The 14,788-nt window shown below is 41.6% G+C and overlaps 1 protein-coding gene across 3 annotated transcripts in view; it reads left to right on the top strand.

Annotated features, from left to right (window-relative positions):
• Positions 1-14,788, top strand: part of Ctnna3 (catenin alpha 3) — a 1,489,259-nt gene that overhangs the window by 65,209 nt on the left and 1,409,262 nt on the right. For all 3 annotated transcript variants that reach the window (XM_037199948.1, XM_037199947.1, XM_028881063.2), the window contains exon 3: positions 5,197-5,389. In XM_037199948.1, the coding sequence (XP_037055843.1) occupies positions 5,197-5,389 (193 nt within the window). The remainder of the gene's footprint in view (positions 1-5,196; positions 5,390-14,788) is intronic.

Raw genomic sequence — 14,788 nt, 5'->3', positions numbered from 1 at the left:
AAAAGAACAGAACATCCTTTATTCAAACAGCATTGACTTAGCATTCAATGTCCCGACCGAAACCATTTTTCACCAGAAGTTAGGCCCGGTTTAAACTTTTAGTGCTAGTCCCTTGCCGGCCTCAGCTCGCTGAGGCGAGAGCTGAGGCTGTAGCTTAGCTTTGTTCTGCCCACTGCTCGGGCTCTATTGCCAGCGCCTGCCTGCGCCGCACTCAATCACGGCTCTGCCTCCCACCGGCGTGTACCTGGTTTGGGCTATCTCCTGTGCCTTTGTCCGCCACAGCCGCTGGGCGCGCCCCGCACACACAAACTCACATTTAAATTTCCTACTCCCATGAAGGGACTACCTAATAACGAGTTATTCCCACCATAAGGGAAAAACAGAAAAACATTTCCCATGAAGGGATCCTAAATATTGAATTATTCCCACTCTGAGGGAAAAAATAAACATTTGAACCAAAATTAAGCAAACAGACAGCAAAACTTTAAGCTCTGGGCTCACTTGCTGTTCAGCCAGCAGCAATGAGGCCTACCTGCCGATTCTTTGTAATTCAGATGCTGCTGCTCTGCACTTGCAGGCAGAAAGAGCTCAGAGTTTTCAGCTATCCTGAAAACTCTACAACTGGAAAAAGTCTTTACATTTTTCATTACCACTGGGAAGAGGCTTCTCTCTTTCCTTCATCCTTTCTCTACAAGGTCCCAATCTTTAGGCCTAGTTTCAAAAATTTTTCCCCTTTTTACCGGGAAAATCCTTTTTTCTTGATTAAAACTTTTTCTCCCTTTTCTTACGGGAAATTTCCTTTCCTTCCCTCTTCTTTATTGGGAAGATTTCCTTTTTCATTTAAAATCTTTAGCTGTCTTGCCCTTACTTAACTTTGGTGCCTTCCTGCTTCAACAGTCCAATTAACTGACTGAGCTACCTGCACCCGTTTCAATCCACTCTTACCTGTAAAATGCCAGCCGGCCTTCCAAGAGTGTCCGTCAGCTGGTCCTTCTTTCCCAGACCTCGGTAGGAACCTCCATTTGTTGCGGTAGCGCCCGCGTTACCGATACCCGTTCATCATGTCCGAGCGAAGGGCTGCGGATTAAAAAATAGAGACAAAAGACAGCGGGTCATCTGTACAATTGGATGTCGAATGCCCTTGATTTTTTTTAAATGTTTATTTTTAAGAATTTTTTTAAATTTAAAATTCAGTGTGTATGTGTTTATCTCTGTGTGGGTATGTACATATGAGTGCAGTGCCCTTGGAGGCCAGAAGAGGGTGTTGGATCCTCTGGAGCTGGAGTTACAGGCAGTTGTGAGCCACCCAAAGCAGGTGTTAAAAACTGAGTTTGGGTCCTTGGAAGAGGAGCACATACTCTTAAGCCTTGAGTCATCTCTCCAGTCCCTTAATATTTTCTACTAAATTTTTTTCATATAATATATTCTGATCATGATTTCTCCTCCCCCGACTCCTCCCAGATCCTCCCTACCTCCCAGCCCACACAATTCCACACCCACTCTTTCTTCTTTCCTCCCTTTTCCCTTCCCCTCCTTTCTTTTCTCTCTAGAAAACAAAAATTCACACAAACGAGAATTTAAAAAAAGAAAAAAAAACCCACAAGAAACACACACACACACACACACACACACAGACACACAACCCATGAAAGTACAAAATTGGAAATCATAATATACAAACAAAAGACTAGTAAGACACACAAACACACACAATTGCCCCAACAAAGCAATATGGGACAAAAAGTCTAAAAATATACCATTGAATTCATTTTTGTATTGGTCGTCTACTGCTTGGCATGAGGCCTACCCTTAAATGTGGTTTATATATCTAGTGAGACTCTACTGGAGAGAACTTTTTCCTTTCCAAGTACAGACAGTTTCTTGGTTAGGGGTGGGAGCCCACATGGATTGAATCTGTGTAGGCTCTATGTGTCCCGCCACAGTCTCTGTGACTTCACAGTGCACCAGTCCTGTTGTGTCTGGAAGATGATACTGTTTCCATGGGGTCATTCATCACCTCTGATTATGAATCGATCTTTCTGCCTCCTGTTCCATATAGCTCCCCGAGCCCTGAGGGGAATGGATTGATGAAGACATTCCATTCAGGACTGAGTGTCCCAAAGTCTCTCACTCTCTGCACATTGTCCGGTAGTGGGTCTCTGTGTTGGCTCCCATCTACTGCAGAGGAAGCTTCTCTGATGATGGTTGAGCTAGGCATTGATATGTGGGAATAGCAGAATGCCATTGAGAGTCATTTTACTGCTCTATTCCTTTAACAGAGTAGTATTTGGTTTTCCTGTAAGCCCATAGCCTAACCAGAGCAGTGTCAGGTGTGGGTTCCATCTCATGGAGTGGGCCTTAAATCCAATCAGACAGTGGTTGGTTACTCCCACGTTTATGCCATTATTGTCCCGGCGTATCATGCAGGCAGGTAACCACCGTGGATTGAAGGGTTTGTAACTGGGTTGATGCTTACTTTTCTCATCCTGTAGCTTGCAGAGTACCTTCTGTGACTGTGAACACTAATCAGTCGGGGTGAAGACTCCAGTTAGGCACCAGCAAGACTTCTCCATGTTCAGTGAATCATTTGGGTGTTGTCTTCAGCAACAAGGCCTTTCCATCAGTTTGTGAAGAACAACCAATATCCTTGGCAACAGCCTGAGATTTGGGGGGTTTCTCCAGGGCCCTTTTGGCCAATGACTCAACTAGACGTTACTCATTCCTGCCACTGGGGGTTTCATGTGGTGGAGAAAGATGATTACTTAGGGTTTGTCTCCCTCCTTATTTGGTGATTCCCTTTAGGTTTCTCTCATTTACGTCTACGTTTTAAGAAGCTTCTACGGTAGTAGGTCTCCATGGGCTCCTCCAGTGGCCCGTGGTGTTATTTGTTCCTCGCTGTACCTCCCCCTTTACTTCTGTCTTCCCTCCCTCTCCCTGTTTAATTCTCCAGTTCCAGTCCCTCCCTGTCTCTCTGTTAACTGTCTATTCTATTTCCCCTTCATTTGGAGACCCTCCCTTCCCCATAGCCCCCTACTCTCTCTACCTAACCTCTGTGGTTATATGGCTTGTACATGCTTATCAAATGATTAAAAACTAATATCCATGTGTAAGTGAAACATGCAATATTTGTCTTTTTGGGTCTGAGTTACTCAGGATGATTTTTTTTTTCTAGGTCCATCCATTTACCTTCAAATTTCCTCTTTTTTTTCTTTTGTTTTTTTTTTGAGATAGGGTTTCTCTGTGTAGCCCCAGCTGTCCTGGAACTCACTCTGTAGCCCAGGCTGGCCTCCAACTCAGAGATTCATCTGCCTCCGCCTCTTGAGTGCTGGGATTAAAGGTGTGCACCGCCATAGCCTGGAAGCAAATTTCATTTTTTAAACATCTGAATATTCCATTGTGTAGAGGTACCACATTTTCACTATCTATTCATCTGTTAATGGATATCTAGGTTAATGGACATCTGCTAAATAGGACAGCAATGAACATGGATGAGTAAGCGTCTCTTCAGTAGGATGTAGAGTCCTTTGGGTAGATGCCCAAGAGTGGTAGAGCTGGATCTTGAGGTAGAGCTAGTCCTAGCTTCCTGAGGGAGTGCCACATTGATTTTCAGAGTCAGCCTCTTACTTTTAAATGTTATTTATTGTTAGTGTATGTGTGTGTGTGTGTGTACGTATGTATAATATATGTGGGCACATGTGCTGCAGCATGCTTGTGGAGGCCAGAGGACAACTATCAGGCATTAGTACCCTCCTTCTATTTTGACTCCAAGGATGGAACACAGGTCATTGGGCATACTAAGTGGTTTTACCCAGCTCACTGACTCTGTTTACCTGTTTCTAGTTGGCAAAGAAATGTGTATATTTATGAGGTACAATGGTGATTTGATATGTGTGTACGTTGTAGAAAGATCCATCTAGCTAATTAACATAGCTAGCACCTCACTGCCCTGCCATGGGAGCCCCTGTTTCAATAGGAGCCCCAGGTCTCCAAATTCTTACTCTGGATACAAATGATTTTTTCTGCTTTATAAAAGCTTTATCCCAGAATTCCTTCTGGGACCCAAGGTTTAATTAAGAAATGGAAGCAATGGATATTTTTCATAAAGTAATAGTATGAACTTTTTTTTCTCAATGTATTTTCCCCTTTTAAATTGAGAATTTCATGCACACATATAATGTTTTGATCAAATCTCCCCCCATCCCCTCCTCTCCAACTCCTCCTTTACGCTCTCACCACTTTTCCCTCCCAACTCTATGTTCTCTCTCTCTCTCTCTCTCTCTCTCTCTCTCTCTCTCTCTCTCTCTCTCTCTCTCAAAAAAAAAAAAACCCACTGAGTTCACTCAGTGATACCTACACATGAACGCGCATGGGACCATTGGTTGCGGGTATGGCTAACCTCTTAGGGCCCGAGTTTCTGAAGAAAGCTGACTCTCTTTCTCCCACCACCCATCAGTTGCTAATAGTTCATCCACTGCGGTCGCACCTCCCTGAGCCCCTCCCCCACCCATGCTGGGGTTTCCGTCTACCGTGCTCTTGTACAGGCTTGTGTTTGTAGTCACAACTGCTGTAAGATCACGGGTGCAACGCCTGTCCTCTCCAGCAAATAATGTTTCACTGCAGATACCCACTCCTTCTGTCTTGTCCAATCTTTGTGCCCCTTCATCCTTGATGATCCCTGAGCCTATATAGTGGACGATGACCTTGAAGGTCTTATCTTTCCACGGCCGTCTCTTGATATCTTCCTACCTCCCCCATCCAAGGGCTGGGATAGCAGATGTGTGCCGCCACACCTGTATGAGTTGCAGTAGGACTCAAACTTAGGGTCTCATGCTTGCCGGTCAAGTACCCTCTCCGCTGAGCCATGTGACCAGTGTGCTTTTCCCCATTTCCACTTCTTTACTAAACATACGTAATTTTTCCACATGAAGTTTCTGATACACCCATAACCCTCTCAGGCCTTTACCCAGTAGTAAAACTTGATGAGATTTAATAACTGTGACTTTCCTTTCTATTCTTCAATGGGGATTCCAGTGGCTGCCCTTGAAGGGACGACTTGATTTCTGGGGATATAACAACGGTCCCTGGAATGAGTCTTGTTACTGGGACGTGATTTTGTTTCATCTGGGCTGTTTTATCTAAGACTGGGTTCTCCCTACAAAGATGTTTAATAAGTTCCTTGTGTTTTTCCGATTTTAGGTTACCACACTTGTAAATTGTCCACAGAATCCTTCCAACAGGAAGAAGGGACGTTCCAAGAGAGCCAAAGTTCTCCTGGCTTCTGTGGAGGAAGCAACTCGGAATCTGTTAGACAAGGGGGAGGAGATCGCCAAGGGAGCGGCAGTTTTAAAGGAGGAGCTCACAGCTGCGCTCCGGGAAGTTCACAAAGAGGGTGAGTATCCAGAACCAGTCAGGAGCATACCGCATATCCCGAGGGCGTTGGTCTTTGCAGTAGAGGTTGGGAGTGTTTTGTTTTGCAGGCTTGAGTTTATTAGTCTTGCACACACAGCTGTGAAGAGCCAGCTGTGGGAGGCAGAGTGGCTCATTAGGCAGCTCCAAGGTGGAGTCCCAGGCCTGGCTCTTCTCTGGTTTTGGAGTCTCTGTGTACTGCTCCCCACCTCCAACCATACAGCACGCAGCTTCTCCAAAATAAACAGAGAGGTTTAATGAAGTGGAAAATGTCTCCACCCATATAAACAGTTGGGAGACATTTCCTCTCTGATGGGCTCAGAAATATGTTTTCTACTTTGCAGTGTTCGGAAGCTTAGGTTTACCAAGCCTTATTTATTATTATTTTTTTTTTTTGGGAAATCTTTGTATAAACCACACATAATCCGTGCTGTGATTTGCTCATGTTATATAATAAAAGCATATATTCTGACTTTTGATTTTTTTTTGCTATGATAACACAACAATCAACTTTCCCCCTTGAAGATTACAAGTCTCATCTGCAGGATATTTAAAACAAGATTTAAAAGATTTAATTTGTGCCTATGGGGGGTGCATTTGTTCGATTGTTCTTGTCTGTGCAGGCATATGTGAAGGTCAGAGGTAGATGGATGCTGGAGTGTCTTCCTGTTGCTTTTCTGTTCCGTCTGTCTATCATCTATCTATCTACCTACCTGTCTATCTATCTATCTATCTATCTATCTATCTATCTATCTATCTATCTATCTAATCTATCATCTATCTATCTACCTACCTATCTATCTACCTATCTATCTAATCTATCATCTACCTATCTACCTACCTACCTACCTACCTACCTACCTACCTACCTATCTATCTATCTATCTATCTATCTATCTATCTATCTATCTATCTACCTACCTACCTACCTACCTACCTATCTAATCTATCTATCTATCTATCTATCTATCTATCTATCTATCTATCTATCTATCTATCTATCTATCTAATCTACCATCTATCTATCTATCTATCTATCTATCTATCTATCTATCTATCTATCTATCTGTTTGTCTATCTACCTACCTATCTATGTATCAATCATCTATTTATTTATTTAGAGACAGGGTCTCTCACTGAATCTGGACCTTGCAGTTTTGACTGACTGCCTATCAAGCCCATGGGAACTGCATGTCTCAGTGCCTTTCAGTGCCAGGGTTAAAGATATGCACTGCCACACCCAGGGTATTTTTTCCCCCTTTTCACATGGGTGCTAGGGATCTGAACAGGGAACCACTATATCCATGGATCTATTTCCTAGTCCTACAAGATATCTTTAAAAGAACTATTCAATGATTTTATGCTTATCACCTCGCTGCAACTCTTTTGGGAGGGAAAACAAAGTTGAACGTTCCTGTTCAGCGTCATAAAAAAATGTCTAAGTTGTTTAAATAATTTTTCTCCCCTATACCCTAGTACTACTTTAAGAAAATCAGAAAGAGCCAGGTAAGGTGGTACTGTGATTTCAGTACTCATGAGGCTATGGTTGAAGGATGGCAAGTTCTCAGCCAGCCTGAGCTACCTCATGGACACCGTGTGTGTGTGTGTGTGTGTGTGTGTGTGTGTGTGTGTGTGTGTGTGTATGTGTGTGTGTATGTGTGTGTGTGTGTGACAGTATTTCCTAATCCAAATAAACATACTGGCCACAGTCAACTTTAGGCCAAATACAGGATACAGGAGATTATGCTTAGCTTTGTAATTTTTTGTTTCATAGCTCTTGGTCCATTGTGTAGATTTGAGGTGCGCAGCATAGTGTTATGGGATTCATGTCACAGAATGGTTTCTACAGTGGAGTACATGGGCACAGCTCTCCCCTCACACTTCCCTCCCACCCTTTGGTGTCGAAACAGCTGAACACACTGGTTCCTGAAGGTTTCTTCCTGGGAGTTACTGCAGCCCTAGCGTACATCAGAGCTCCAGTTTGACTCCATGCCCTTTTGACACCTTAAGCCCTTTGCCCCCCCCATCTCCCCACTGCCCCCATCTTCTTACCCTGTCCTGGTAATCACTGTATTTGAGTTTTCACTCCTTTTTCCTTTTAAAATTATTATTTTGTTAATAATTATTGTATGTGCCTGTGGAGCGTGCGTGTGTGTGCGTGCGTGCGTGCGTGCGTGTGTATGTATGTGTGTGCAGGGGTGTGTATGTGGGTATGTGTGTGTGTGCACATAGCATGCATGTGAAACTCAGAGGGCAACTTTCGGGGGCTGTTTATTGCCTTCCACTGTGGGGTCTGGGACTCTAACTCAGGTGCTGGTTTGCAGGACAACCCGTCTTCACCTGCTGAGCCATCCCACTGGGACTCTCTCTGAGTCTGGCTTATTGCATTTAGCATAACATCCTCCATGTTTAGGTTGTGGCAAATGGTGGATCCTCTTCTGTTGAAACACAGACTAACTGAAGTCATGTCATAGATCTCAGTTTCTTTATCCACCCATCTATCAGTAAAGAGGAAATTCCCAGAGAGGTCAGGGTTCTAGGATTATTCAGTAAGTGATTCATGGTTTTCTATTATAACATGAAATATGCATAAAAATGCATATACACTTGTTGAAGTGCTTTACTCTAATTCTTTTGACAAATGGAAGGGAACCACTACCACTTTAGTGTGGGAGGACAGCGTGGAAGTAGCACATGTGTCTGGAATCCAGGGAATGTCTACTGTACAGAAAGCAGAGAGCCACAGTGAGAACATTGTGCCCCCAGCTTGGAAGGAATGCTAGCTTGGTGGTGGAGCTGGAACAACAGAAGAATGGATTCCGATCTGACTGACTTTGGGTGACGCTGGAAACATATTTAAAATAGTCTCTGCCCTCTTTTATTAAATGGCCTTTGTCTAGTGGCACGTGAAGGTCTAGTGGAAAGCAACTAGTGAGTGTGAGGTATTGGGAAAAGTGAAGAAAGCATTGGAAGTAGAGGGTGGTTTTATTGATGTCGTTATTGACTCATTTTCAAGGAGGCCTTTGACAGGGGCTCATACAATTCCAGAATAGCTTTAGCCTCCCTATGAGATTCTGTCCTCTATTTTATTGCTTTCAGTGGCTTTCCTTATGGGTCGAAAGTGATAGAAAATGAGAACATTTGTGTTCCCCAAAGAACGTGCCCACAGAAGGTGGGACGTGGGTAGAGCAAGAAGTAGATAATAAAAGGAAAGGTAACACACAGAGGACAGAGATCCAGGAAAAGCGTCCATGCTACACAGACTGCTTATGATCCTACAGTTCACCATGTCCTAGTACACCTGGATACAAGCAAGGAGTTAAAGCTGAAATTTTATTCAAATAGTTTTAATTACTTACAAAATTACATAGATATTAGCTAAGAACTACTTAAATGTGTAGATCACATGTTTTACCCCTTTGTTTATGTGTGTACTCCCTTTGAATAGCCACTGCCTCCCTGCAATCTGCAGATCTCACTTCTAATCCATACACATAAATGTTACTTAGTGATTTGTTGAGGAGTAACATATATTCATAAAGGCACATGCCCTTTTGTGACCTCCTCATTATATTTTCACATGCTGTACTCACATTTATGTAACCTCCATGCAGATCAAGAACTAAAACATTACTAAGGGTTGGGGTTGGGGTGGCACATGCCTTTAATATCAGCACTCAGGGGGCAGAGGTGGAGGCAGAGAGGTAGAGGCAGGTGGATCTCTGTAAGTTTGAGGCCAGCCTGGTCTACATTTGAGTTCTGGGCCAGTCAAGCTTACATAGTTTCCTGTCTCAAAACAAACAAACAAACAAACAAACAAACAAACAAACAAACAAACGTTCAGTGGTTAAGAGCACTGGATGCTCTTACAGAGGACCCAGGTTCAAATCCTAGTACCAACACGACAGCTCTCAACCACCTGTTACTACAGTTTTAGGGGATTTGTGCCTTCTTCTGTTCTCTGTTAGTACTTCATTCATGTGGTGCATGCACACATACAGACATACACGTACACATAAATATATAAAAAGAACATCCAAGAGCAAAACAGCAACAACAACAACAACAACAACAAAGGAACATTACTAAAATCCTAGAAGCAGCCTTGTGCCTCAATCAGTTACCACACTCTCACCTCATAGGGAACCAATATCCCAACTTCTACCACTATATGTTACTTTAGCCTTTAAAAAAAATCTTATATAAAGGAGACTATGTAGCATGTTAAATTTTAAGTTAGGCTTCTTTTGCTCAATATATCACTCAATATATCTTTGAGAGCTCATCATATGGTAGGTTATTTTTACCATTGGTGAATAGAAAATAATTTACTTTTCCATTTTATTGCTGATGGACGTTTGAATTGTTTCAGCTTTTGGTTTAATGAATATTATTGATATGTATGTATATGTACATTAATTTTGGTTCATAAATGCAAACATTTGTGTTTACTTCTAGGAATGAATCATGAACATATGGTTAGCTTTAGCAGATACTGCTTTTTTTCCTTTTTGGGGGTTTTTGAGACAGGGTTTTTCTGTGTAACAGCCCTGGCTGCCTGGTAATACTGCTAATTTTTGGAATGGGTTTTTGCATTGATGTTTCTCATGAACTCTGTACCGGAGCTCCATCTGCCCTGCATTCTGACTGTCAGTGATCTTAGTGAAATGCTTGCAGGTGTATTCTAGTACAGTTTTAATTTACATTGCCTTGACAACTTTTTATATGTTCTTGTATGAGTCGTTTGCTAATTGTCAAAAACTAAAATGTCTCCTTCTTTCTACTATATTAAATATTTTTTTTTTGTATTTTTAATGTTCTTAATTTTAGTGAATCAAACCTTTTGGCTTGCCCCTTTATGTGTAGAATTTTTTTGTGTGTCTGTCAAAGGTTGTTTAAGATTACTATAAACTGGAGAAGACGCTCTCTAAAGTCCCCATTTAGAGCATATTTACAACAACTGCCTTAGGGTCCTTGTTATTTTAACTATGATATCTGACTCATCTGGATTCTGTTTCCACTGACTGATTTTGCTTTATGTCAGAGTAACACCTTCTTCTGTCTGTGTGAATAGTGGTTTTGATTGTACACACCTGGTAGTAAGTATGCCGAGTCAACTGTAGAGATTTCGTATTCTCTTCTCTTAAAGACCGCAAAGTTTTGCTTCAGCAAATGATTGGTAACTAAGGAGTCACCAGAGGGTTTACCCAACCTTTAAAAAAGGTTAAGTCTGTTTAATTTTCCCTTCAGTATTACAAAGGACTCTTAGTCTTTGGGATATAGTCTTTAGTTTCATAGTACAGGCTTTGTGGCATTTCAAAGGATTATTTGATGGGTTGACCAAACCTATTTGGCATAGAGGCTTCTGTTCCCAAAAAAGAGTACAATTAATAGAATAGTACAGCCTTTGAAAAAGCTTATTTATTTATTTATTTATTTATTTATTTATCTATTTATTTATATTTTGTACTTACTGGGTCTTTGGCATTGCCCCAGTGCACGCTGTGTATTTTTAAGAAAGTTCAGCCGGGCGTTGGTGGCGCATGCCTTTAATCCTAGCACTCGGGAGGCAGAGGCAGGCGGATCTCTGTGAGTTCGAGGCCAGCCTGGGCTACCAAGTGAGCTCCAGGAAAGGCGCAAAGCTACGCAGAGAAACCCTGTCTCGAAAAACAAACAAACAAACAAAAAAAAAAAAAAAAAAGAAAGTTCATGTGTAGTTTCAAAGTTCTGTCTATTTGTAGTTTCCTCTTCCATAAGTATTTTTTAATCTTCAAATTTTTTTTTAACCTTCAGAAGAAATGCCACATGATGGTTTCTCTCAGTGTGAATCAGATTTTCTCTGGCTTCTGCTTGCTTTCCATCATGGTCATGTGACTTGCATGGCTGTTTGATGTATTTTGTGTTATCTGTGAAAGCGACAGCTCAACGTGTTTTAACCCCATCACTTTCGGCCCTGGAAGCAGTCACCCTCATTTTGATGCTTTAATTTTAAGTTGGAAATGAGTTCAAGAAACTGTTTCTTTACCCTCTTAACTCCATGGTTGTCTATTGGGGAGCTAGCCATCGGTCTTATTGCTACCTCTTTAAATTACTGGATTCATCCTCTCTCTCTCTCTCTCTCTCTCTCTCTCTCTCTCTCTCTCTCTCTCTCCCCCTCTCTCTCATTTTAAGAATTATTTCTCCTTTTTCTTTTAGCAATACCATTAGAATCTGCTTTAATTTGGTTTTCTTGGTGTTTATCCCATTAGAGCTTCCCATACTTTCAACACCCTCTGTGTCCCAAGTGTCTGTGGAGGCTGGAGGAGGGTGTTGGATCCCCTGGAGCTGGAGCCATAGATGTTGTGAACTGCCATGCAGATGATGATAATCAAACCCAGGTTTTCTCTGTAAGAGCCAAAGCAGTTTCACCACTGAGCTGTCTCTCCAGCTCCAAGAGAACGAATACACTTTGTATTCATAGACATTTAGCAATAAGCACTAGATACTCTTCTTAGATACTGGGTTCTAAAAGTGACACTGTCCCCTATGGTATAGAAACCTAGAATGATACACAATGTGTTGTGAAGGCCGAGATAACCTGTGATAACTCACCTCCCTTGAGAAGCTTGTTGGCAGCATGCATTGTCATTCAGAATCAATTCTAAAGACAAATAGTAAACAGAGATACTGTTTATTTTTGCTAATGATCTAGGTGTAGTAGAGGAAACTGTTGAAATTGTTCACACAAGGCCACAGCCCTCTCTTTATGTTCTTAATTAATAAAGAATGAGTTCTTTATCCTATAGACACCCCGAAGTATATTAATTAGGATAAAACAGTTTCCTTACACAAACATTGACTTCTTTTATTGTAACAATAACATAGTTTTAGTGGTGAAATAAAGCGAAAAGAATTGGTTTCTTAATGTAAAAGGGAGTAACTAAACAGATTTTCAGAGTGTTTAGGGCAAGAGGAAGGTTCAGCTCTCTTGTATACTGTCCACACAAGCCAGAATGCCTGCTCAGACGGACAAAAGCACCAACACGTCCTCCCTCTACAAGTACTTGAGTGTGAATTACCTGGAGCTGGAATGCAGAGCCTCATGCTATCAGTCTCGGTAATTGTGTCTACCAGAGCCAGCAACTGCATACAGGTACCACAGGCTTTACGTCCACGTATGAGACAAGACCTGCAGATGCATCAGCTTTATGTTTGTGTGTGAGACGGGAGTCGACCTGCAGATGTATTGGATGTCCTGCCACTGCTGGAAGACTTCCTATCCAATTTTACTTGTGAGCATCTACCAAGGCCACCACAAACTAGTCGGAGGGATGCTGAGACTAGTGAGGAACTTTTGAATCCATCAAGGGTTTTCTCTCTCCTAAATATAGATGGTGGCATCTTACACTAAAAAGAATGCTCTGCTTTCCAGGGCACTCACACGAGAACCTCCCAGAGGCAAGTGTGGAGAACTCCAGCTTACAGCAGTCTGCTCTGTGCATCATGGTGCATGGCTCAGGACTGTTTCTGGCAGACCCTTCCCTGTGGTAGAGATTAAGGGCTTGTTCTTGGTTGGAAGTAACACACTTTGTTCAAAACGTGCATTCTCTGGTCTGGCAAGGGAGCTCAGCAGGTAAAAGTGCTTGCTGTCAAGCCTGATGGCATGAATTTGGTCTTTGGGACTCACATTGGGGGACGGAGAGCATTGACTCCCAAAAGTTGTTCTCTGACCTCCATGGGGATGCTATGGCATGGAGGCGCTCACACACTCACACACATACATAGATAGATAAAAATGTAATAAAAATAACAACAGATATTCCTTGTATTGCTCATGTACAAAATGTAAGTATTCAGGTTATATTTTCTTTAAAAATTAACATGTATTTTTAATCAATTCAAAGTAATTGGCTATCAGTGGATAGATATGGTATATGTTTCAATACATTTATACATATAATAATGTATGATGCTTAGGCCAGAGTAATTTGTATGACCACCTTCTCAGGCATAGATCTATTGTTTTTTCAGTTAGGAACATTCAAAATCCTGCTAGTTATTAATATTTTGTACTAATTGTCAACCCTAGTTATTTTCCTATTTTATAGACTATTAGAAGTTATTCCATCCATTCAGCTGCACCCTTATATTCAAGGTTTATTTTCTATTCATCTTTCTTTCTGTGTTTCCTTAATTTTTCATTTCCACGATTTCTAAAACCTCAGTTCTGTAGATTTATTTACCACTAGGAATTAGGAATCTTGAGTTGTCATCATTCATGGTAGTGAGATAAAATGATTACTTCTAGAAATGGGAGAATGGTACCCTGATGGCACAATTAGTCTTCTCATCAGTGTATGGAATACATGCTTTACTACAAATGTCATTGTAAAGTTTCCAATGTGGATCTCTTTTCCTCCTCCTCCTCCTCCTCCTCCTCCTCCTCCTCCTCCTCCTCCTCCTCCTCTTCCTTCTCCTCTTCCTCTTTTTCTTCTTCCTCCTCTTCTTCTTTTTCTTCTTCCTCCTCTTCTTCTCTTTCTCCTCCTCCACTTCTCCCCCATTTCTCCTTTTTTTGAGACAGGGTTTCTCTGTATAGCCCTGGCTGTCCTAGAACTGGCTCTGTAGACCAGGCTGGCCTAAAACCTACAGAGATCCACCTGCCTCTGCCTCCCTAGTGCTGGGATTAAAGCGTGTGCCATGCTGCTCAGCACTGTGGATCTCTTAAAATGTTCCTTATTGCCTTTTCAATTGTTCAATGCATGTTTAAAAATTATATTATTATTATTTTTGTTTTATAAGTTTGAGTCTTTCACCTGCCTGTATAGGTATGAGCCAAATGTATGACTAGTATCCATGAAAGCCAGAGGAGGGCATTGAAACTTCTGGGACTGGAGTTACAGTGGTGAACCACCATGTTAGTACTGGAAATCAAACCTCTTGGTCTTCTGGAAGAGCAGCCAGTGCTCTTAACCACTGACTCATCTCTCCAGCATCTCAATGCATGTTTTAAATAAGGAAGTAAATAGTGTCTTAATGACCTTGAGATTAAAAAAATCACTGGTATCCATTCTGTATCACCTATATTAAAAAAAGTTTGAAATTCAACTGCATTAAATATTCATTTGTAAAGAAAGGTAACAGCTTGACTTTAATTAACTGTTCCTAAGTAACTGGTCAGCTCCATCTATTCTGCTCAACAGTGTTGCAGTTAGGGGTTTGATAAAATATTTGGTATTTAGTGCCAATGACTCACAGCATATGTCAGGGTTAAAGGCAACAGCTGCTGCCCACATTATTGCTGTCTATTGATATGTTGATATTGCATGCATCTGACCGTTGCTACGTCTCCAGTTTTCTATCCAAGCATTCAATCACAAACATAACAGTCTGTAGATGAAATTCT

This window comes from Peromyscus leucopus, chromosome 16_21, assembly GCF_004664715.2.
Source record: "Peromyscus leucopus breed LL Stock chromosome 16_21, UCI_PerLeu_2.1, whole genome shotgun sequence".
NCBI lineage: Eukaryota > Metazoa > Chordata > Mammalia > Rodentia > Cricetidae > Peromyscus > Peromyscus leucopus.
The sequence above is the reverse complement of the archived record's forward strand: the minus strand, read 5'-3'. Positions and strand labels throughout refer to the sequence as shown.